At 45.9% G+C, this 24,440-nt stretch overlaps 2 protein-coding genes across 11 annotated transcripts; both read left to right on the forward strand.

Moving 5' to 3' along the window:
• The first annotated feature begins 1,132 nt into the window (after positions 1-1,132).
• On the forward strand, positions 1,133-14,813 carry LOC105697262 (mothers against decapentaplegic homolog 3). 6 transcript variants are annotated; one of them, XM_012420436.2, is made up of 7 exons: positions 1,133-1,329; positions 1,414-2,175; positions 6,835-7,043; positions 7,272-7,474; positions 7,591-7,814; positions 7,960-8,273; positions 8,378-14,813. In XM_012420436.2, exons 2-7 carry the CDS (start codon positions 1,973-1,975, stop codon positions 8,644-8,646), a joined length of 1,422 nt encoding a protein of 473 aa, XP_012275859.1. In that variant the 5' UTR covers positions 1,133-1,329; positions 1,414-1,972; the 3' UTR covers positions 8,647-14,813. The 6 variants fall into 6 exon arrangements, with proteins under 6 accessions (XP_012275859.1, XP_012275866.1, XP_012275851.1 ...); XM_012420443.2 differs by having other exon boundaries at positions 1,428-2,175; XM_012420452.2 differs by lacking the exons at positions 1,133-1,329; positions 1,414-2,175 and adding exons at positions 4,738-5,212; positions 5,495-5,925.
• Positions 14,814-19,464: 4,651 nt separating this feature from the next.
• On the forward strand, positions 19,465-24,418 carry LOC105697242 (zinc finger protein 2). Of its 5 annotated transcripts, none has more exons than XM_012420396.2 (8): positions 19,465-20,138; positions 20,356-20,490; positions 20,646-20,748; positions 20,844-21,175; positions 21,338-21,682; positions 21,757-22,111; positions 22,258-22,553; positions 22,681-24,418. In XM_012420396.2, the coding sequence occupies exons 1-8, from the start codon at positions 20,106-20,108 to the stop codon at positions 23,230-23,232; spliced, it is 2,151 nt and encodes a 716-aa protein (XP_012275819.1). In that variant the 5' UTR covers positions 19,465-20,105; the 3' UTR covers positions 23,233-24,418. The 5 variants fall into 5 exon arrangements, with proteins under 5 accessions (XP_012275819.1, XP_012275829.1, XP_012275838.1 ...); XM_012420406.2 differs by having other exon boundaries at positions 19,465-20,108; XM_012420415.2 differs by having other exon boundaries at positions 19,465-20,035.
• The last annotated feature ends 22 nt before the right edge of the window (positions 24,419-24,440 follow it).

Below are 24,440 nucleotides of genomic sequence, written 5' to 3' on the forward strand. Positions count from 1 at the left end.
TATCCCATAGTTAAGCTCCACCCCTGATGTCCGTTCCGCATCCTACGCCACCCTACTCTGCGGGGTGTCTGCGCTAATAGAATAAATCGAATGAATTATGCTGGATAAAAGATTGGATTTATGATTGTTACGTCATTTGCAGTGCGTGTTGCAAACCCCATGAAGTTGTTGCCGTTGTTATGATCTCGTAGGATGTCTAAGGGTGAAAAGAATCAGGGAGCGTTTTGTGTTAAGACGGACGGAAGAGTAACTATACACTGCGGTATAAAAAGTGGAACTCCAAGATGGCGCTGATAGACTAAAAAAAGTAGATCTGAATATGTTCTTGACGTACTTTTATCCCCTTATTTTTTGCACCGGGTTTATCCATTTTTATTACGACTTTATGTAGGTGTAGAAACGCTTAATGTCGCTTACGTGTTAGTGGTCAATGACGATATTGTGGAAACCGCGTATATTCAGCGTTCTGCGTGCATGTGACACTGGATTTCATTCCCTTCCTTATTCGTCTTACTTTTAGGATGATATAGTTTCTGCTTTATCAATTCGAGACATCGTGGTGCCATCACGGTGCGATATTGAGTGATTTGGTGGACTTGTCCAAACTTCATGCGGCAATCCAGTTTACTACGATACCGACCGCCGATTACATTTAAATGATGTGAATATCTGACATCGATAAGTGGCGTAAAAAATGTGTGGGCTTCTACATAGCTCTGTATAAGGCGCTGGGATTAAAAATCATTTCACCGGAAACATTCGTTTCTTCTATATGAGAAAGCGTTGCATTTCTCTAAAATAATGTTAATATCATTCTTGCGCTATGTCCAGGCGACGAACTCCCAAGAAAATTAAATATACGTATCGAAAGTCAAACCTTTCGGAACACGCCGCCTTCGGCCGAGTAATACTTGCTTCCTCTAAGAGATGGCGCGCGCGTAACCTCACGACTTTGCAATCCAACCATTCAAAATTGGAATTTAAGTCATGAATAAAACAATTTCAATGTCATTCTTGCAGGACTTTTCGCCGTCAAACATACGGGAAAGTGAAATTTTCGTATCGAAAGTAAAACATTTCGGAACACGTCCTCTTCTGCCTAGTAGTATTTGCTTTCACTAAGAGATGGCGGGCGCGCCAGCTTGCGGCCTTGCAGTCCAGTGCACTCGGAGTTCGGCAGTGAATTTTTTTCGGAATCTCGACGAATGACGCTTCGCACATCGCCGGAGGCTCTTTAAAACGTTCGTCCTCGTGTTCCGGGACACAAAGAGTACCCCCAGGAGGAGCTTCGATTCCGAGGCTCCGGTGAAATCTGCGAACCGCACCACGGTGAGTCGACAAGTCGACCGTTAAAAAGGTTATAACGCTCCGCTCGAATCTGATCGATTTTCCTTGCGATCACCGGATGATCAGCTCAGAGGTTGCAGATTGGTCCCGAGGCGAGCCGAACATCGTCCAGAGGAAAGAAAGGGGAAGCAGGCTGTCGGGATGAGGAAGCGCCACAGAAACGAGCGATATCGTGCTTTTAATTAAATAGTTACTCGCCAGGAAGATTCCCGAGGATCGCTGATACCGGCAGAGACTGACCAAGGTACAAAATGGCGGACGTGGCGAGTCTGGCGGCGCTCGTCTGAGGAAACGATTTTGACGCAACACGGCGATTTGTGTCCTCGACGGATCTACTCAGTGCTTGGAGTCATCTCCTTCGTCCTCCCGGCCCACTTATCTACGCTTTGTATCAACCATCTACACTTCGCTACAGTTCTTGGTGCATCGACTCTTAGAAGTTCGAAGATCTCAAGGTGGGCTCGATATCTGGTTCGTCCAGCCTCGGAGCACCTCCAACCCTGGTAGTCGTTGAAGGAGATTTCGGAGTGCTTAGGAGCACCGCAGGCCGAAGTACTTGGCGCGTTCCTCGCGCAACTTGGGAAGGGCGGCCCGATGCGGGTCGCGAGCTCCTCGTCCGGTGCAAATGATGACTTCGATGCTGCCCAGCTTTAACCCGCCTATCGTCAAGCGGCTGCTGGGCTGGAAAAAGGCTGAGGGCGAGGATAAATGGAGTGAGAAGGCTGTCAAGAGTCTCGTCAAGAAGCTGAAGAAGTCGGCTGGGCTCGAGGAACTCGAGAAGGCCATCACCACGCAGAGTTGCAACACTAAGTGCATCACGATACCAAGGTATCTATTTATCATATATATCACCGTTTAGTTTCACGTAATGGAATTATTCTTTGAACCTTGTCATTGTAATTATCTTGAGGAATTCACCCTACCGACTGCTGATAAATTGACAATCAGCTGTTCCGTTTTGGAGTTGCTTTTATAGCGAATGACTCAAAACTCTACCGACATGACAACCTTAAATGAAGGGATAGCAATGCCTAAGATATTTCTCCCGGGCAGCTCCTTTCAAGGAGAACGTAATTAAATGAGATTAACTCCTCGATACATATTTAATATTCCCTTTCCTATTAATTGAATATTATTTTCTCCTCAACGGATGAGGAGACGAGCCCAAGAGATTTCAGTCTCCGAAGTGCTTCCAATCCTATCTAAACTGTATCGGCACTTTCATTTTCAATTGAAAATTTATATACATTTTAAACTATGCCATTTAGAAATGGACAGACGCCATTTTCATGTCACCTTAAAGGATCCGTGAAAAATGAAGATTAACATACAGATCAATGGCGGGATTTAATTTCATCGGCAGACTACATGTCGCCGCTTGGCTTTTCCCTGACCTGCCGCAAGACCTGACCGAACAGAGAAAGAGACAGCGCTTCGAAGTTTCATGAGGAACGAGAGAGAAAGGAAGAGAGCGCTTCCAAATTTCCCGGCGAGAAAGCCAAGATGTCTAACCAGAGAAAACGGAGCCTGGTGGGAGGTGCCTCGGTGTCTCGTATATTACCCCCGACTTACGTGGGTACGTGTGCACGTCGTTATCGGCATTATATCACACCGGGCACTCCTGGGCGGCCCGACTGACACGAAGATATACCTCAGACGGGAATCGATAGCCACACCGTGGCTACCGTACATGTCCACACCTGAGGACCACTTATTAATAGTCCATAATTAAAACGTGGCCCTCCCGGACGGTCCCCAAAAGGTCCTGAAGAAATTATCCGTGTATATAATTTCTGTATTGTCTGGATTGTTTTATTTTTGACCGTTGTACGGTCCTCTTCGAATTCTCTCGGGGAGAAATGCGTGGATTGCAATGCGTACACGTGCGCGCCACGTGCGAGTGACACGCGTCGTTTGCGAGGTGTCCCTCCCGGTCTCCATTTCTCCCCGTCCTCGGGGAAGTCGTTTCTACGCCTCTCGAAGAGGACCCGGTTCTCGTGGGTAAATTGGAAGTACCCTTAGCGGTGACGACGACGTCGGTAAAGAGGCAAGTAAGGCGGATAAGTCTTATCGGGGCCGTTCGCAAGGCCTGTATCTTATCGCCGATTTTTCTCCCGACTTTCTTTTCCGCGGCTTTTGAGGCCGTTGCATCGGAGGGAGATAAACCGGCCCTATCAATTAAAATCGACGGTGTTTTGCATCTGGTGATCTTCGGCATCTATTCGAACACTCGATGCCATGCAGTTATCAATATTACCTATTATCGGGAGTCGGTGGTTTTTATCATTTTCGTCACTTTTGAGATATTTCCTTGAATAGTACCGATTTTCTTAATTTCAAGTATAATTATTCTACTCGATCAGACTCGAGTAAATTGGACGCAACGTTTCCTCGGATTTGTGACGGTTAATTTGAGTTCATTTGAGGGAATTAATAATTCCTTGATGACGATTGTCATCCTCGTAGAATCGACGGTGACGGTCCACCGAGGAAGGCTCTCGTGGCCCTGGTTGGTTTACCTGGAAGGTAGTTGCTCGTAAACGCGCCAAGTGCTCCGATAACTTACTAAGCACCCTTTTACAGGCCATTCACAATTACCGACCGGTTTTCGCAACTCCGATTGGCAGAGAGTGATCGGGACAGGTCGTTCCTGGGTTCACGGTTGCCGAGATACTTTGGACTCCCGAGGCTGTTTCACTCACCGTATTCGAAGCCGTATCACAGTTTTTTCCCGTCGTCGAAGCTGCCTTCAAGAAATTCCTCATTGAAGCTGCCTTCAAGAAATTCCTCGTCGAAGCTGCCTTCGAGAAATTCCTCGTCGAAGCTGCCTTCAAGAAATTCCTCGTAGAAGCTGCCTTCGAGAAATTCCTCGTCGAAGCTGCCTTCAAGAAATTCCCCGTCGAAGCTGCCTTCAAGAAATTCCCCGTCGAAGCTGCCTTCAAGAAATTCCCCGTCGTTAAAACAGAGCCGCCCTTACCCCGAGGAGATTAAACGAGGCAGCCTTAACGAAATCACGGAAGTGCGTACTAAGATCATTACTCGTTACCCTGGTGCAAAGGGCTAGGTGCTCTTCAGGGCATAACGAAGGATCGTTGCAATTAGGCGAGCTGGATCTCGATTATCTCTAAGACGACTGAATTACGATTTTTCACCCAGAGACCCTAGGAACTTCGCGCCATGACAAAGACTCTCGAATTGTTTAAACAATCTTCGCGGGAGTCCGCGCGTTCTCTCGCGAAGAGGCGACGCTCCAAGGATGAATATTACCTGTCGTGAATCACCTGACCATTACCGAGTTCTTTGGGTTTACGTAAGCTCGAGAGCGAGGGGGACAGGAGAGACAGAGAGAGGCCGGCGCGGATTCCGCGGCGGGAATCGCGGCTCATTCGCGCGAGTCTCTCCGCGGAATCCGTCCCTCGAGAGAGGCGGCCTCTTTGCGACTCGCCCGAGGACCTCGTACCTCCTCCGGCGAGCCTTTTTCCCTGAAAATGTCGCAGCCCAAGTTTCGAGAGGAATTCCGCGCCGCACCGCGAATTATGTAACCGGGTGCAGTGTCGCGCTATCCGGACGGAGCTGCGGAATTGCCGGACTGTCGAGTTGTAAAAGCTGCAAGATTTCGGATGCTGCAAGGATTGCGAGAGGTATGGAACTTGTGGTTCCGCAGAACTGCGAGAATTTCTAAAACTACAGTTCCTATAGAGCTACGGTACTGCAGGAACTACTGCGTTTCAACTGCAGCAAAAGCTGCGAGAGGTATGGAACTTGTAGTTCCGCAGAACTGCGAGAATGTCTAAAACTACAATTCCTATAGAGCTACGGTCCTGCAAGAACTACTGCTTTTCAAGTGCAGCAAAAGCTATGAGAGGTATGGAACTTGTAGTTCAGCAGAACTGCTAGAATTTGTAAAACCACAATTCCTATATAGCTACGGTCCTGCAAGAACTACTGCGTTTCAAGTGTAGCAAAAGCTGCGAGAGTTGCGGAGGAGCGCACGCACGTGCGCGCATGCACCGCGGAATGGACGCGCGTTCGGAGACGTCCAAGGTCGATATACCGCACATATCGATAGGATCTCTCGTTACACGTCCCGAGACTACGAGGCACATAGGCAAGGACTCGTCCGATTTACCCAATTTTTTCTTTTCAGCACGCAGAAGATGAAGAGTATCCCTGCGACACCGTATACCGAAATCACAGCTGAGCGCGACAAAGTCCCGACAAGTGCCCATAGATTTTCCCGGTGAAAGTCCCCGTAGAACCCCTCCGAGAACCTGCACCATTTCAAAAACTAACAACTGCAGAAACTACAGCTACAAGAACTACAAGTGCGACAATAAACTGCAGCTACGGAACCGCAAAAGCTACAAAGACAGGGACCCGAAGAGTGCCTTCCGAACCTCTCTGGGAGGGGCTGCGGATCTGCAACGACCACAAGAACTACAAGAACTACAAAGCTACCGAACCGAACCTTCATATGGGAAAAATCCCTGCGAAGAGCAGAGGGCATCAACTCTCTCGAAGCGTCGTTTCGAGATCCGTAGAGTCGATTCCGGTAGCGAGACCGCGGTGCAAAGTGCGGTGAGAGTTGACCGTTTCTCTCTGTCTCTCGTTTCTCTCTTTTTCCCTCTTTTCCCTCCTTCTCACACACGACGTTCTCATCCGGCAGTGCTGCTAAAATAGCGCTCCGCAATCGACGCCAGTTAGCTCTTGCGCTATTTGTTTATATCCGGCCACGATTTGTTTCTCTTGGGCGGTCCCTTCGGGTTCTCCGTACTTCCTCCAGGGTTATCGAACGTGGAGGCGCCTCAACGCTCCGTTTATTCGATCCCCTAATTGCGCCTTACGTAAAGCGTCAATGCCAATGTAAGAACCCTCCGAGACGTTAAGTAAAATAAGTGAAAATTTTTATCTGACAGCGATTCCTAACTTGACAAACTTGTCAACGGGAAGTCGCCGTCAGTACACGTTAAATTGACTCCTGAAGCGGCTTTTCCTAATTGTTCGCCAACTCGAAGCCCGTAATCCCGTAATTACCGAGTCCCTCACCCGGAGGCTTTCTCTCTCGGATTCTGAGAACCAGTCGGTTCGATCTGGGATTAATAATTAATTGGTTTCGCCGGGCGGAATTATTGGCCAAGGTCGAGGCTCCCCTGTGAAGGAAGTCCATTCACTATCGGTACCCGAGGTTGTAATTAAACTGTAATCTGACGCCTTAAAAGCAACTCGCATATCTAACTAATCGAACTGTAAACAATATCAGGGAATTTTAGCCTCCAGACGCCGTTGGAATGTACTTCATGATTTTCTGAAGATCCTTTTTTATCGACGACGGGATTTAAATATTCAGAAAATGAAAAAAACGAAGATTGTATGATTTTTCGCCAGAATAAGTATCGCTCATTCTTATCATGGCGACGGGAGTCATTGTGTTTCTATGTGCAGATTTTTTCCTATCGTGTTCCTAATCCGTGGATCTTCATTTTTTAGGCCTAGCCCCGGGGGTGTCGGCGACAACGGAGTCCAGGGTGTGCGAGGCAAGGGTCTGCCCCACGTGGTCTACTGTCGACTGTGGCGCTGGCCGGACTTGCAGTCGCACCACGAGCTCAGGGCGATCGAGCACTGCGAGTACGCCTTCACGCAGAAGAGGGACGAGGTCTGCGTCAACCCTTACCACTATCAGCGGATACAGACGCCAGGTAAAAGAAGACCCAGGTTCTCTTTTCGCTTTCCTTTAAGGCGATATGCAAATGCCACCCGATGGGGATCACGTTTACGAAGGTTCCTTTCCCCCGACCAGGGTATCCAAGGTATCCAGAAACTGTCCCACCGTAAACGGGACGTTTTTCCTTCCTTTCTTTTCCCTTTTTCTTTATCACCATCTCGTCCGTTACCCTCGACTCAATTCACAATCTCCATCGTTCCAGTTCTGCCGGCGATCCTGGTGCCCAGGCACAGCCTCTCCGGGGACGAGTCCGTCCTGTACAACACCTCCCTCGAGGAACTCAGCGTGAGCGTTCCTGAAAACACCAGCTTCCACGCGACCCTGAACCACCAGCACCACAACCAGCAGGGTATCCCGCAGTCTCCGCAGCAGCACCAACCAAATAATCCATACCCAGGAATGCAGGTGCGCCCCGGCGAGGTCGTCGAACAAGAAATCAGGGCTAGCTGATTTAATTCGTCACGTGATTTCATCATCTATCATGGCGATGTCGATGTCCCTAACGTGGCGGTTCCTTGCAGAGCATGCAGGCCACGAGTCCGGCGAGTGTCGGCAGCCTCGGTAGCGTCCAGGGCTCGCCGCATCCTGCCCCCGGGTCTATGGATCCCCCAGCTGACACCCCGCCTCCCGGGTACATCAGCGAGGATGGCGACAACATGGACCACAACGACAACATGTCCTTGTCTCGCTTGTCACCTAGTCCTGTCGACGCCCAGCCGGTCATGTACTGCGAGCCGGCATTCTGGTTCGTAGAAGAGGATGTGAAGGTAGCGTCGTCGGGTCTGAATCTCTAGATCACGACCTGACAACGCTCCGGAGAAGCGAGCCTCCCGGTGATCCGGCTTGGTCTCTTGGAAAATCATTTCATAACTTCATATCCCTGTCTGCAGGTGTTCCATAAGTTACTACGAGCTGAACACGAGGGTGGGAGAGACGTTCCACGCGTCCCAGCCGAGCATAACGGTGGACGGGTTCACGGATCCCAGCAACTCGGAGCGTTTTTGTCTGGGTCTGTTGTCCAACGTCAACCGGAACTCCGTCGTCGAGCAGACCAGAAGACACATCGGAAAGGGCGTAAGACTCTACTACATCGGCGGCGAGGTCTTCGCAGAGTGTCTGTCGGACTCCAGCATCTTCGTGCAGAGTCCGAATTGCAACCAGCGCTACGGCTGGCATCCTGCCACAGTCTGCAAGATACCACCAGGTAGGTTCCCGATAAAGGTGTCTACAAATTGCGCTGCGCTTCGGTAGCGACTTCCTTTTTTCTCAGTGTACGTATGCTATTAAGAGCCCCGTTCTTTCCTTCAGGCTGCAACCTGAAGATCTTCAACAACCAGGAATTCGCGGCGCTGCTGTCGCAGTCCGTGTCCCAGGGCTTCGAGGCGGTATATCAGCTGACGCGGATGTGCACGATCAGGATGAGCTTCGTGAAGGGCTGGGGTGCGGAATATCGCCGGCAGACCGTCACCTCGACTCCATGTTGGATCGAGCTGCACCTGAACGGCCCTTTGCAGTGGCTAGACCGCGTTCTCACGCAGATGGGCTCGCCCAGACTGCCATGTTCCTCCATGTCGTAAGTCGCGGGTCCGCGCCTTCGAGCAAGAGGAGATCCGCACGTAAGAAAATTCGCCCAGAGGGGTCAGAAGAGAGCCTCTAGCTCCCTCGAATTCGCCGCCATCGCGCTCCGACGACACTTACGATGACGTTTGTCATCGGGGCTCGACATATCCGTCATTAACGGGCGACGTCGCCCCGTTTCCTGAAAGGTCTCAGGTCAACGTTCGCCATTATTCGTGAAATCGGAGACATTACCAGACACCTCGGATCTGGAGTGGAATCATCCTCTTTTTATACTTTCAAACGCGTGTCCTTTTTGCCCTGGCGATCGCAATGCCAGCCAGTGATATGCAAATCGCCGTAGAGCGAGATTATTCCAACGATGTTCCTTAAATCACACCCACGATGCGGAGAAGACAAAGTGTGCTCCCAGAAGTGCGCCATTTTCCAAAATGGCCGCGGTTTCGTTACAAGTACCGCGTGAAATTCTCCTTAAAATTAACGATTACCCGAATCTCCGGTAGAATCCCGTTAAAAACTGAAACGAAGATACGAGGAATGTAACCGTATATACATTTATTTCGTACTTTCATTATTTCCATTGTCGCGTGTGATGTTTTTTTTTTTCTTTTTTCTTTTCAACCGTAAATTCTGGAAGCACACCTTGCCCCGTGTCCTCGCTTTTGGCGTTAGAAGACGTCTCTCATCCGTAGCGTTTAAGCGGTTAAGAAAGTGTCTTTCAACGCTGCAAAAAGCGAGGTATGCTTAAAATTAAAACGCTAAATAAAGAGGGTCCCTCCCTCCTCATCGTGGCTGCGCTTTTCGCACAAAGGACACCGCCTGTCTAACTAACCAGGGTCAGAATTGACGATCCATGATCCAGGATCTGTGATCTAGATTCGGGGCTCTCCAAGGGATATTTTTAACGCCGCTCCCCGATAAATGCTGCCGTGAACCTAGTTTTTATCCTTCGCGTCCTCAAGCCGAGGCGAAGGTGTGAGATTGCAACGCTTCTGAGGGAATGACACGCAGTATTGCATGTTCTTTTCTAACGCGGATAACTATCTCGTCACTATGTACATATATACTATACATAAAGTATCTCGTAGGCACTCGTCAACGAAAACAGTCGCGAGCTCGGGAAGGATGATTTTTATCGCGCGACAAAAAACCGTGAAATCTTCGCTGATGGAAAGACGCCAGGAGACGTCTTGGCAGTTTAATTATTCTTTCCATGTTTTCTTTATATTATATATGTATACATATACATGTATATATATATATATATTTTTAACCGTGTATCCACGTGACATTTTGCGACACCCATGTCGGCAGTCAACGCCCCATGAGTGTAAGAACGAGAATTTCGGAAAAATCGGCGCCAGGTCGAGAGCCGATGTTCCCAAGAATTAAACTGAAACTCAACCTTTAAGGGGATGTGAAAGCGGCGCCGAGATCTCATTTTGAGACTTTTCACCTAACTGGGTGGTACGCGAATCGTTTCAAATTTTACCACGCAAATGCGGAGGCTGTAAGGAAGGTCCCGATAGTCATGAGATTTCAAATTTCCTTTTTTTTTTAATTTATAAAGACGTTTAAATAATTGCTGCCCATTCGGTATGGCAGAAGAGAGAAAGGTTTTGTGAACGATCGATTCCTCGGATGAAGCTTCACATCCCCTTAATGGGGGAAGGAAAATATCGCTACGTATTATGGTGTCTTATATCTTAACTAATCGCTACCCCCTTATCGGGGGTAGGGAGCTACTTCTACAAAGATTAAGAGCGTCGCAAATGGGATATATCTTATATACCGATATATCAACGTAAGGAGAGAAATATATAAGTCGTCTCGAGGGTCGCGCCCTGTAATAGTGTAAAACATAAAACGTAAAATGTGAGGAGGGATGAAGAGATAGGATGTACAGGAAGAGGAGCCGAAGGTGTTAAGGACACGCGAGGAACTCGCTCGTTCCGTTTTTTTTTCTTTTCTTCTTTTTTCACCGTTTATTTAATTTAACTCAAACGAAAAGGTCAGTGCAATTTTACCCATAGCTCACACACATCCCTGGTGATCTCAGGACGAATTTCATCCTATTCAATTTGCCATAGGAAGTCGCAATAGTAAATGGAAAGACGAGTGTTCAGGTTGCCTGACGCCGATGGGCTCTCCGGAGTGGAGGCGCCGGGTCGGGCGAAATAACCGCGGCCGCATTTCCCTCCTTTCTACCAAAACGGCGCGTTGTATAACAAAATGCCTCGAATAAAAGTTCTTCCGCGAGATGTAAGGAACAACTTTTATCCCAGTCATTTCTCTGGGGGATGCACTACTTTCGCGGGAAACCGCCGTCCGTGACACGTGTTTTGATTTCGACGCGTCCGGAGTAGAACGGCCTTCGTTTTATCCCCCCGATAAGAAATCATTTAGCGTTTCTAATTAATTTCTTTTCTTCGTGTAAATAGAGATTAATATTAACGGCTGTCGGGTTTTTCTATCTTTCGCTCGATGCGGTGATGACAGGTGTCGCGAGGTGATTCTCGAGGAACGATCGGCGAATGGAGGATCCTCGAGGGGGTCCTTCGTCGGAGACTATTTAGAGGGAGGATTTCTAGAGGATATATTAAGGATATATTTCGGAAAACATACCATTACGATAAATCTTAGGGGAGGCCTGTCGTTTCGGCATCTAGTGCGTAACGGGACGCGACAAGTGCGCTGAGAAAGAAAAACATTCATTGTACCAAAGAAATCATAGAACAGTGCCAAACTGATATTTCGTCGCTACAGAGAATAATTATTTGACTGAGAAATAAATTTAAATAAATTGTCATAATTCCGGGGGAGAGAAAAAAACAAAAAGAAAAAAAGAAGAAACATTGCATCCAACTTACTCGAGTCCATGTCAGTCAATTAATCATTCCCCGAAGTAAAGAAATATTCCTTTGCTACCGTTCAATTTGGTTTAATGATATTTCTTATTCTCAGGGTGGAAGAGTGTAGATTACGCATGCGAGGAGAGTCGTCTCCTCGATGATATACATATTATATCTACTCGAGAGCAGAAGGAGGTGGAGAGTAGAGGGAGCCGCTCCCACTTTGAGAAAAGGGAAAAGAAAAAAGAAAAGTGAAAGAATCGAAGATGGGAAATTGATAACGGAGAGAAATCACAATGGCTCGTCGGCACGGCGAGGCGCATTGCGAGCGGATCTTATTTACACTATATTTCATTATAGAGCGTGTTAGATATTTCTATTTTATTACAAATTTTATTCTACTTCGAAATTCGCCGTCGACGGAGGGGGGGCACGATGACTTTCGTTGGGACCTTTGCACGCTGGTGTGCTACCGTACTAGTATCGTGATAAGAAGCGTAAAAAATTAAACGGGGCTGCACACGTTACGATAAATCTGTAAGAACTGATATGCGCAGATTTAAGAATGACTGGATTTAATCCTGGATATTGAAAATCCCAAATTTTTCTATCTTTCCTTTTGTACACGTTTAACGTTGCCCTGAAACGTTATCAGCAACGAGGATGTACAGACGTTACGTTTTATCGTAACGTGTGCAGCCACCTTAAGAAATTAAGCGAGAAGAAATTGCAAAAGGGTTCGTCAGCGCGAATGGGACGTAAAAAGGGAATTAAGCGAGAATTAATGAATAAACTCGTCGACCGCCGAAACGGGAGAAAAAGTCGACGTTAAACGGAAGAGGAAGTCGTTCCTTCCGGGGCGCGATATATAATATACATATGTCTCGGGGTGTCGTTTGCTTGTTTTCGAAGATAAAAAAAAAAGAAGAAAAAAGAAAAAGAAGAAATCATTCGACGTTTCGAGTGCCATTTCAGCGACTCTGGAACTGTGATCTCCGTCGTGCTAAATATTCTCGGCTTCGGGGTATTTTCCCCCGCCATTTTTTTTTTTAAATCTGGAAAACCGGAAGTCCGGCCTGGAGAAAAAAAAAGAAGGAAATTCGCGAAAAAAAAAAGAACCGCCTATAGGAAATACGGAGTCAGGGACTCGCGAAATGATTGATTTTCGATCGGTGCTGCATGCCAAAAATTAAATGCGAAATCCGCTTTATTAATTTTTTTAGAAATTGCTTTAAAGGACATCTTGTAAGCGTGTACTTGTAAAGAGATGCTTGCGGGGTGTCGGTAGATTTTTCCGAATGATATCATAATTTGTACCGGCTGTTCCCTGATATCATATCGGGAGTATAACGGCCCTGTTATCGGAAAGACTTATTGAAAAGCCATCCTCGAAATGGAGCCGCTGGAACGGCAATCGACGAACAGCTAACCGGAGTGTAGTCTTACGAATCCGTTTTTTTTTTTTTTTAATACCGTATTGTATCGTCGATCATTAACGGCGGAGACAAAAAACGCGAAGAAAACTTTGATATTTTGCTACCGAACTACTGTTCTTAAGTCCGTAGTTATTATTATCGACGAGACGATCCTACTGCCCATACATTATGGATTACTATATATTATTACGTTTGTATTGTATATCGCTTACTCGACTACTTCTCTATATCCGTTCTAACTTTTCTTTCCTGTCGCGAGGAGGAGCCGACTGGTTATCGGACCGGGACTCGAAAGTTCATTCCAAATTTCCCCCCAAAAAAAGCAAAAAAAAAAATACAGCACACCCCGCGAATCTACAACACACAGTCCCTGGGATTTTGTATTACTACATTTGTATCCTTTCGAGATATCTAATCGCCCGGTTCGCGACCGACTTTGTTAATGTTAATCAACAAGGGCAGCATCGATAAGTCCTAGAGAAGCCTGGTTCTATTTCTCTAGCAATACTTTGTATCCTTTCGTTATAAACCGCCGTCGAAAGTCGTTTTAGAGTTTCGATCGCACTCTTTCCGAGACAATCGCGAATAATGATCAGCTGATCGATGACAACGATCACCTGAGCAACGACGACAGCGATCAGCTGACCGTAAACAGCGATGACAGCGATCAGCTGATCGCCGGCCAAGCGCGGGAAAATGAAAAATCCCGCGATCGCTTTACGAGCGCCGCGTTAATTTTCTCATTAATCTTACGTTACCTATAGCATTCGAAATGCGAGAGGGAGAGAAAGAGAGGGACGGGTGATAAATCAAGATCGAAGGAGAGGGTGTACCGACAGATCCGAGTCTGCCGCCGAGGCGGGATATCTCGTGGCACTTTAGGCACTTTTTAGCTCTAGTTGGGAAAAAACACAGCCCAATATCGCCGGGCAGCTCGAATCCAGTCTAATAGACAGATTTATACCCGCTGAGGCCCTTTATACACCGTTTTCGTATCGCCCTAACGATATCCAAAACATGCGAAAATTGCGAACTGTCGTGGAATGTTTTTCTTTTTTTTTTTTTTTTCTAACGATATTTTATTATATTACGTTTCCTCTCCTAAGGGATGCCACACTGTGATAGCCAAGCACCACATCGACCGTACTTTTCGGAGGTCCTTTACCTTGTAAAGGCGGGACGGGTCTTTCCAACGCCGTCGATTAATCTGCACTTCGTTTCGACGCCGCCATCTTGGCTCCGGTTCATCTCAACGTTAGTTACTTCGACGACTGATTCTCTTAATATCAATTCGCGTTACGAGGTGAACTATTAATTAAACATTTTATCGCACTAACTGAGTGATCATTCCTCCACGAGGCAACGTCTAAACTGAATAATTCAGGGGAAACTTTGAATAACTCGGCGAGACGTTGCGGAACCAAAATGGCGGCGTTCTCCTTCTCCCGAAATCATTGGTTTGCGCATTTCCTCTCATAGATCCGACGATTCGGCCACGGCGTGAGAAATTTTGCCAAAGTTCGAAAGCAAGCTTGCCAAAGTTCGTTTAAGTAGAGTACTTCTATACGTCGGGGGGAGAACTCGCGTATTTCCTTTCTCATTTGTTCTACTAACTTTTCTCCCTTCTCTTTCCACTTACCCTGGCCTTTCTCCTACTTTCTTTATTTTTCCGTTTCTTTGCGAATCGAGCAGCCCGCCGATCGGTGTACTTTTATTATCGATAAACGCGACGTACGAGAAGAACCGCGTGTGACGTTCTGCCGAAGTCTACGGTACGATAAGGAACCACGTATGTGTGCGTGTGTGTGTGCGCGAGACTGTATCATAGTTATAAATAAATGTATATGTTAAGTCCCAAATTCTTTACAACGGTTGAAATTACCCTTAAATTTTCTCACGATTCCGACTTACTAATTGTATTCCTATTTTTGCCATTTTTTTTTTTAATGCTCTAATTCGCCCGTGCTGCCATCTGGCGTTTTACTTAGTTACTATTGGGTATTATGCGTCAACACGGGAACTGGGTTCTTTGGCTGAGTTATGCTAACATAACGGGTAAGTTAATAAGGGTGAATAAATTGAAAAGACATAAAGCGTGTTTGACGATTGCACGACTATATGGCAAGGAAAATTATTCCAAGGCGGTACAACAATCCGAAAGATCGCGCGAGTAACATCCGACGACCTATCAACCTGCACAATGCCATTTTTCACAGTTTAGTCGTTTTATGATACCTTCGATTTAACCAAGATACAACGCATTACACTTTTTCGTCCTCGAATATACACCCTAGGATTTCGATGATCATCACTCGTAGATGTAATCAATATAATCACTGATGCACCCAGCATCTCGACATCGAGGATCATCGCATATAATTACAATCAATGCAATCGCTAATGCGCCTATACCATCGACTAAACCGAAATACAACGCGTTACATTTTTCCCTAGTTCGAATGCATCTCCTTATCGATTATCATCCCCGGTAGATATAATCAATGCAATCGCCTTTGCACCTCTGCCTTGTACACAGACGAGAAAGCGCACCCTAAAACTGACCTAGAATATTCCCCTCCCCATCCTGTACCAAGTGCTGAGCTCGATGTAACCGAAATACGAGACGTCGCACTCGTTGCGCATAATCAACGCCTCGTATTCCATAGTGCCGAATTCGGGAAACCTAGGAAAGTCATAAGCTGCCGACATTTCCTTCCCCCTCACCCGGAGCTCCATAAAAGGAGCAACCCCGGAGGCGGAAGAAAATGCGAGCCGAGGCCTTTACACTTATCCTTTTCGCTTCTTTCTTTTTTTTCTTTCAATTTTTTCCCCGGTAGAACCAGGACGCGAGATTCACTCCCACGCTTATCATCGCTGATTCCTTCCCTTTGGCTTTATCTCCTTTTCTTTTCCTCCGTATTCAACGGCACGTTTCTATGAATAGTACGATGAGAAACGCTGCCCCTCCCGTGGCAGGTTTTCCTTTCCGCGTCGTGCTCCTTTTCCCCTTTTGCTATGAAAAAAAAAAAGAAAAAAAAAGAAGAAGAACCGTAGCCTAATTCTATTCCTCGCGAGGAGCAACCTTGACGGCGCCGGCGACGATGTCGACGTTGCTTCTCGTGGCTGGGACTAGGGTTGCTGTCGCGATCTGCCTCCTCGCCGGTGGTTCGATCTCGGATTTAGTGGAGTCGCCGGAAACGACGTTGATGAGGCGACGCCAGCATCTGCTTCAGGGAGAACATGCTCATGGACACGCCGACCGTGGCGAGGAGGAGGGCCGTCTTCGCGGTCACGCGGTCCACGCCTTTGCGATATAACGAGGATCCGGGGCTCTGAAACTTGACGATTTCATTAATTCTCCCCTTATGAACTTCATGGTCTTACCAATTACCTAATTAAAGGTGAACATATAGCGTTACAACCCTTACCTGATTTAACGAGAGACGGAGTGCGTAACACAATACACGCGTTGAATACATCTCGTTGCCGTGACTTGGACCTCCTCTTCACACCCTGAAACATTACAGGAATAATTAACATTACACGATTATTCAATTGCCCTTTCGGCTTACTCAATGACTCATTACTCAATGCTCGGTTCCCGTTCAAATGCGAGTTTATCGATTACCAGAGTGTTCTAAATTGTCGTAAAATTGTCCTGACCCTTTCGACTCTCATATCAGAGCCTTCGATAATTGTATATCGATCGAAATATGAGAGCTCGACGCCATTTTGATTCCGGTCTAGACTGAGTTAAAAAATTTTTTTGAAAAATCCAAATTTTGAACGTGTCAGGACAATTCTTAGACGATCAGGAGTGACGTGTCAAAGTTTCGGACAGTTTGGTCTAATGCCCTTGAAAAAAAGTGTTGTATTTGAATCGACTGATTTGAAGGATGTTTCACTTCACCTTAAGGTAGTTATGCAAGGATACGAACGCCTTTATGCCAAAATATTACGTAAAGTACGTCGGTCATTCGAGGACAATTACCACCGTTATTCTCTAATTGTATTATTTTTCTAATAAACAATATGTAACGCGCAAAACTCCGGCTTACTCGGACTCGCCGGGACCGGGCCGACCGCGCAGCCGCCACTCGCGGATCTCCTCGCTGATACTAAACGACGATCTCTCGTGACAATCCTCGAGGCGATTGCGCGCAATAACCTTCGATCGGGAAGTCGCGAAAAGAGGGGCGAGGAACGCATTTACTTATCCGAGTGGAATTCTTTACCGTATCGTCCCGACAGCGAGGAGGATCTCGCGGGGGAGTTAGCCGGGCGAGAGTTTCTAACTGGTCCGAAGGGAACTCGTAACGCAAAGGCCGGTGCTAATTTAGGTGACTTTGGCAGCCCGCCATCAACCGTGGTGGTGTAGAGAAACGCAGAGACATGTTGACAATGTCTGCCACAATGTTTCTCTTATCACGCCACGGAATAATATCCCATGAAACTCGGACACACATTGTGTACAACAATTATCATTGTGCTACGTCTCTAAATAGTTGTCGTTCTGACCTGCCACGGAACATTTCATTGTTCACAACATATCCGAACAATTTTCACTGTACATTTGTAAATAATTTACACTGTGCGAACTCTCCGGAACAATGAAAACTGCATAAGATAGCTTATGCACGAGTCGTATCACAATTAATGAGAGTCAGACTTTCATGGAACACGCGGGACGCACGAGTACAAAGCGTGTACAGAAGTGCTTACAAATTCTTGTGGTTTTTCTTAAGACAATGAGCACGACACTAGTGGAACACGAAGCGTTCTATTTCCAGTGCAATTGATCTCCCTTATCGCATCGCGATACTGCAAAGTGCAACTCCTCGATGACGCACATCTCTGGAACTTCTTGCAAATCACTGTCGAGTTGCAAAATGGCTTGCAGGAAAACAAGGGAACGAAAATATTCGACGTTTTCGGGGAAACAGGCTTTCGGTGTATCCACAAAATTCTGTCGATGATCTCCAACGATGGTCTTGAATCGATTGGTTTCACCGATGACAAAGGTTTCCTTCGCTTCGCATTGAATGTTCTTGACTTCGCTGTTTCATGGGCGAATTTTAACGAGGGTTAAAATTATCACAGGCCTCAGGCGCCAATACTGTCTGCACATTTCTGATGCATGCGTATGCAACGATGAACTACATGTGCAATCGAAAGTAGGATGAGCATGTATTGCACTGTCGATCGCACGATGTAAACATTTTCCGGGTCCAACAATTGCGCGACAGGCGCCATGGAGTTGCATGTACATTCCTCTTGACATATGCAGCTGCGGTGAACACTTAGTCTGAGACCAAAATATCCCAGTTTCCATCTGCATATGCTTCACCTCGGGTTAACGGCAATGATCTTGACGCCGACCGCAAATTCAATTACATAGACAAATATGTTGACGACATGGCACCAGCACTTCTCGTTTAAATTAAGAACAAATATGTATTTTTAAATTACACACAGTCTCTAGGTGATCGCACATCTTGGGCCTATTCCAAAAAAACAACTTCTACGATCTCAAGTGCACTAAGAAATTATAATGACATAAAAGACCTGTACAATAAAATGAGTATTAGAAATCGAAATGGAATGAAACACACCGCTACAGCTAATTTTAAAACTGTCAGTTTACTTTCACCTGTCGAGGTGTCGCTCGAGACATGAAATACGTTAAATGGCTTACTTCCTTCAATTGCGCGTTTGGCATCGAACCGATCATTTGAGAACTTGTTTTCTTTTATGAAATGCGATGTGGCAAATGAATCATAGTGCACTTTTAATATTCTAATATTTTGGAAGACCTCTAATAGAAAAACTTTCCTTATAAACTTTCGCATAATTATTACATAAAAATTATATAAATAAGAAACAAAGAAATATTAGCTTTCCGAACGAGAGACCAAAACTTTTTATTTTTCCTTGGTTTGCTAGCGACACGGAAAGCTAATATTTGGTGCACATGTAAATGATAATTTATCAACTTAGATCTATTACTTCGCGTTCATTCATAAATAGTAGGTGTCATAACCTCGCCGCGCGATAAGGGTTACATTGGCGCACTCGGTCATGGGAAAACGACCTTTACAGAGGTATTATGAGTCGACTCGAAGCACTCATTGCCTCTCACTACACTATGACCCTTTCTTAATCTCCGATAACGTTATCTTATAATTACCAGTTTATTTCGAATCGATGATTAGTGGTTCTTAACGACGCCGGGTAGAATTTCTAAAATTATTTCGGCGTCTCGTGAGCCCTTCTACGCATCGCACGTGTTTCACACACATCGGTCACGCACTCGCCGGGTGTCGGGAATCTCGAAGGAGCAGTCTCACCAGAAGAAATATATATGACTTTTTCAACAGCGATGTCGCGAATCGATAATTCACCTTGTCCACCAGAAATGGATTGCCTTACGTAACCGAAAGCATCGTTCTAGTGCGGCCGGCGCCCCGACATAACCTAGACGCGCCGGATTATTAGGAAATTTCGGAGTCAAAATAAAAACTAACCTTCTCACATGAAACCCGTCAGCGAAGAGAAGGCGACCAAGCTTCTGAGATAACCTCTCGAGTTCCTTTTATCCACAGAGAGTAGTAGAGATGGCCCACGTTTCACACTAGCTTGAATCGCTGCTATCTAACGACCCTCCATCGAAACTGTTCCACATGGAACATGGACATGCTTCTTGTTTCATTTTCCACATTTTCATCCGGAAGATACAAAATCGGGTGAATAAACTCAAATGAGATGAAAGTGCGAGAAGTGAGCACTCTTCACAAAATCGACCCCCTGGTTCGTAGCTTTCTCGGCGACCAATGGCTGACTTCGTGGTTCACTTATCACTTCCCTAACTTCATGATTGTTGTGAGCGGCATTTGTTTGCGCTGAAGTTCATCCAATGAGCTTATCTCTATCGCGGTGGCGATTTCTTTCCTTTTAATAACATCCCGAATCCCCGAGAAACGGCACGACGGGGAGGAGATATTTGGCTTCTGAGAAGTTGAGGTTAACTCCACGAAGAGGAACACGTCAGGAAAATGAGAACAAATTTCGAGTCGTGCGGTTCTTTTACGGCATAACGTCAGGTTAGGTCATTGCAGAGCTCCCTGCCGGGGATTTTGAATTCTCAGGATAGAGAAGACCTCCAGAAGGCGTATGGTAGAGATCTTTAAAAGTCCAGATACCTCGGTTAGTTTAATGCCCCGCCGGCTGTGGGTTCGCGATTAATGATTCTATCAGCCCTGTGAACAGGGCTGACGAGGGTATAGCATTGGGAAAGGGAATAATGGGTTCTTTGCACCTTGTGTGTCCCATGTGCTGTGGCGAGACATTCGACGATTCACAGTCACTAAAGTACCATTTGCTCAGCATGACGGACAATTTGTATTGTCCTGGATGTTCGCAGCGATCAGACTCGGTGATGGCACTGATACAGCATTTGGATCGATGTGGACAGGAGCCTGATCTTAAGCAGTCCTTGGACTCGGAAAACAAGCCACAGGAGGAGCACTCTCTACAGAACGAAAATAATGTTCTTGTGGTATGAGGGATTTCATATATATTTGTTGGTATGAGCTTAATTTTTTTAGAATATCATGTAATCGCCAATCGGCGTGTTTGAGTGTTTTAAGAAGTTATGATTTCATGATGAAGCTATTTATCCAAAGCATGATGTATTCATTTCTTATATCGTAGGAGACTCATGTTGGACAAATAGACGAGAGTTTTATAGCAACTGTTAATGAAGAGGGTATCGTCATAGTAGGAGGTCCTCGAACAATAGAGGTTGATGAGAATGGTAAAAATGAATGTTGTATTTTAGATGTTGAATGTTGAGTCGGATTCCTGTGACAAATATTTACTTAAGGAATTGAATGAGTCCGTAAATTTCAGGTCAAATAAATGTCATTGAAAAGATGGATTCAGGAAATAAAGAAAACAGTGTAAATGCGGTGACTGTTAAGCAAGTGCAGAAGCAGGTAAACGTTAGTAACAAACAGACTAAAGAGACGCGAGCTTTGGATCCATTGTTCAAGCAAGTACAGAGCATTGAAGCGAAGCCCTGTGAAAGAAACAACATTAGTATCCTGCCTGATGCATCCAACATACTCGATGAAAGTAGCCGTACTCTTATTGGTATTGATGGTACTAATGAAGTACAAGAACTGGATGAGGCCGGATTGCTTCAAGTTAAACAGGAACTCAGCGAGGTAAAAGAAGAACAGGTATTGTCGTTTTAATATTATTACTTGTCCCTGCACGATGCCATCCTTTGCCTGCATGGTATGAAATTTTCTTTCTAAACCTGTTCCTAATGAGATATTTTAGTAATACTGTACAGGGTTAATTGGACATTTTTTGTAATCCTTGGAAGTGATTATTTCCAGATCGATTCAGACTCACTGTATAGCTGTAGTAGTTGTGGAATGAGTTTCAACTCGGTACTCGACCATATCAAGCAATATCACGATGGCCAGGAGGTCGTCCTAGAGATGGCAGAACAACAGTTAGACGATTTCCCAGCGACAGTTCCGTCACCGATACCTGAAGATTTGCCTCCTACGGTTAATGCTCGTCAACGTCAGACGATGAACACGCTGCGTACCGAAGAATGCGTGGATAGCGAAGGAAGGCTTTATACAAGAAAAGTTGTACAAATAGAACGGTTTTGGGATCGTCCTCCAAAGGCACCGATGATAGAAAAGTTCTTTTCTAACGTAGAAGGTGTCAAGGTATTGTTCCAGTGCAACCCTTTCCACATTACGTTTTAAAGTCACGAATTAATGGTCTTGAATGATTTATACAGGTTAGAGATAAGAACGTAGCTTCGGCTCCAACAAAAGTGTATCGGTGCAACCAGTGTTTCGAACAATTCGACAAGCTCGGAGATTTTCGTGTCCATGCGTGTCTTCATGGAAACAACCAGTGCGATCATTGCGATCAAACGTTTGCAACTATAAAAGCTTTACAGATGCACGCGAAAAGTCACGAGGGCGAATTAGACGGGATGCAAAGAGCGTTCGTTTGCACTTCCTGTGGCACGGAGTTCTCGTCCCATAAAAGCCTACGACTTCACTCTCGGATGCATGCTCCAGTTAGGGCAAGACACGTGGAAGCTCCGGAGGGAATTCAAACTTCGTCTTTCACATGTCGAGAATGCGGTAAGACTATTTTTGGTAGACTCGACATTTTTAACCTTTCTACGAAGAAATATTTCTAGAAAGTGAAATGTTCACAATTCGATGTTAGCTCCTCTTTCAAAGAATTAAAAATCTGGGGTACCGAGCCTACATGTCACAACTTTCAGGCAAGACTTTCTCGGAGTCGTACAAGTCGGCGCACATGGCTCTGCATTCTGGCGATTCGGCTACGTGCACGATCTGCAACAGAAAGTTCGATTCGGCTGATAGTCTGGCAATGCATGCCGCGGTTCACACCGAACTGAGTCAAACTCGTTCACCTACACCACCTCCTGGAGACATCGAGTCAAACCAAAATCTGAAACCATATCAATGCCAGCATTGTAGTCGTCGCTTTACCAGACCGCACGAGAAAGTCAAGCACGAGCGCATTCACACCGGCGAGAAGCCCCACGCCTGCGAAGTAAGCGATCAATTATTTACCGAGGCCGCCTGTAATTTGAAAATAATTTTCCTTAACGAGTCTTGTTGCAACTCCACCCTGAAACCTGAAACGATGTTCTAAACCTGACTATTCTGTCAATCGAAAGGTGTGCGGCAAGACTTTTCGTGTCTCCTATTGCCTGACGCTGCACATGAGAACCCACACCGGGGTTCGACCTTACGCATGCCAACACTGCGGGAAACGTTTCAAGGCATCCTCGGTGTACAACCATCACTTACTGACTCATGGGGAGGAAAGAGCCTACACCTGTCCGTACTGTCCAAAAACCTTCAAGACGAGAGTGCAGCTCGCCGGTCATAAGAATAGTCACACAAAGCCCTTCCGTTGCACCGAGTGCTCCAGACCTTTTGCGTCCTTATACGCTGCTCGAGCTCACATTCAGACGCACAAGAAGGACAACAACCTGAAGTTCAGTTGCTACGTTTGCGGCGCATCCTACGGAAGAGCGTTTGCGCTGAAAGATCACCTGAAACAGCACAGTCAGGATGTTTTGGCTCCTCCGGAACCAGCTAGAGAAGAGGAAGTCCACGAGGGGGAAGATTTCTTTCTGGCCGAGGAGGAAGTCGAGGATGATGAACTCGTCATACCTTCTCCGCTGCCTGTCGCACAGTCTTCGGAAGCTGACGACACCGATTGAATTGAACCCTAGCTAGTCAAAAAGCCTTTGCGTTCATCTGGCGATGTGATAGTTCGCGAAAGGAATTGTAGTCACTTTTGGCCAGATCTTCAATCTTCCCCAGGAACTGGGGATGTTAAGTTAAGCTTCGAAAGGTTTTGCTCACTTAGTCATTTCTTCTGTCGGATCGGAAGAGTTAATCGATGATGATTTTTCCACTTTGGAAGAAACGGGTCTTTCGTAGTATGCCTCAATGGTGGTGTAAATCCTAGAACGGTGCAATTTTACTACGATCAATTTCCATCTTATCGAGCTGTAGATTTGTCTCGAGAGTGTGTCGGAGTGGTAAGCAGAATTAAATTTCACAGAGAAACTGCTAAGTTTTTTAAATGGTAAGAAAGGAGTAGGGATTGACATTCGGATGTCTTGTTGAAAGTTAATTCGTTTTATGGTTGAGTTTGTTTTATCGTTGAGTTCTTCGACTCATTTCAAACCCCTTCGAAGTTCATCGAAAGAGAGCATCGAGTCCAGAACTAGGTCGATTGGCTGGTGTAAATGCTGTTGTTACGTTTCGTCTGTGAATTATGTTATCGTTACTAATCGTACCATTTGTTTATGTTCCTTTGATCTGGGGCTCGGCATGGAGTTGCATGGACTTAGAAGATAACGTCTGCAGAGTTTTACAATGGATAGAGATAGGGAATGGTGGGAATTGCAGGAAAGGGTTATTTACGGACTAGTTACTTCGTCTTCGTTAAAACTTGCCTTAAAATTACACCCTCTTTGTGGAAGTTAGATGGATCGGTGACTGGCTCAGGGTCGTCGAAATAAAGCTTCATCGGGGACCACAGGCTGGTCCGTAAATAATTGAAAAGAGTGATCATCTTCCGGTATCCGAGATATCCGGAAATTCGACTGATTAGAAAGTAATCAAACCAGTACAAAGACGTAATTTGCTGACTAGTGCAATCTTATCTAGAGAATAATAATTATTTATTCTGTAAACGACGTATTTAATACGGTAACACGACGCACCGAAGAGTATTGGAGTTTCGTGACGAGGAAGGCGTCGGGGAAGATTTATGAGATGTTAAAGAATCCATCCGAAGGTTCCCACGAAAAGTATCCGCATAGTTTGAGAATATTGAGTGCGCGTTGTGCTGTAACTTTCGTTTCCACCAAATAAAGTGCTCTGGTGATCCTTGGACGGGGCGTGGAATTTTGTTTTC

Source organism: Orussus abietinus, unplaced genomic scaffold, assembly GCF_000612105.2.
Source record: "Orussus abietinus isolate OABI.00-Male unplaced genomic scaffold, Oabi_2.0 scaffold13, whole genome shotgun sequence".
In the NCBI taxonomy this organism is placed as follows: domain Eukaryota; kingdom Metazoa; phylum Arthropoda; class Insecta; order Hymenoptera; family Orussidae; genus Orussus; species Orussus abietinus.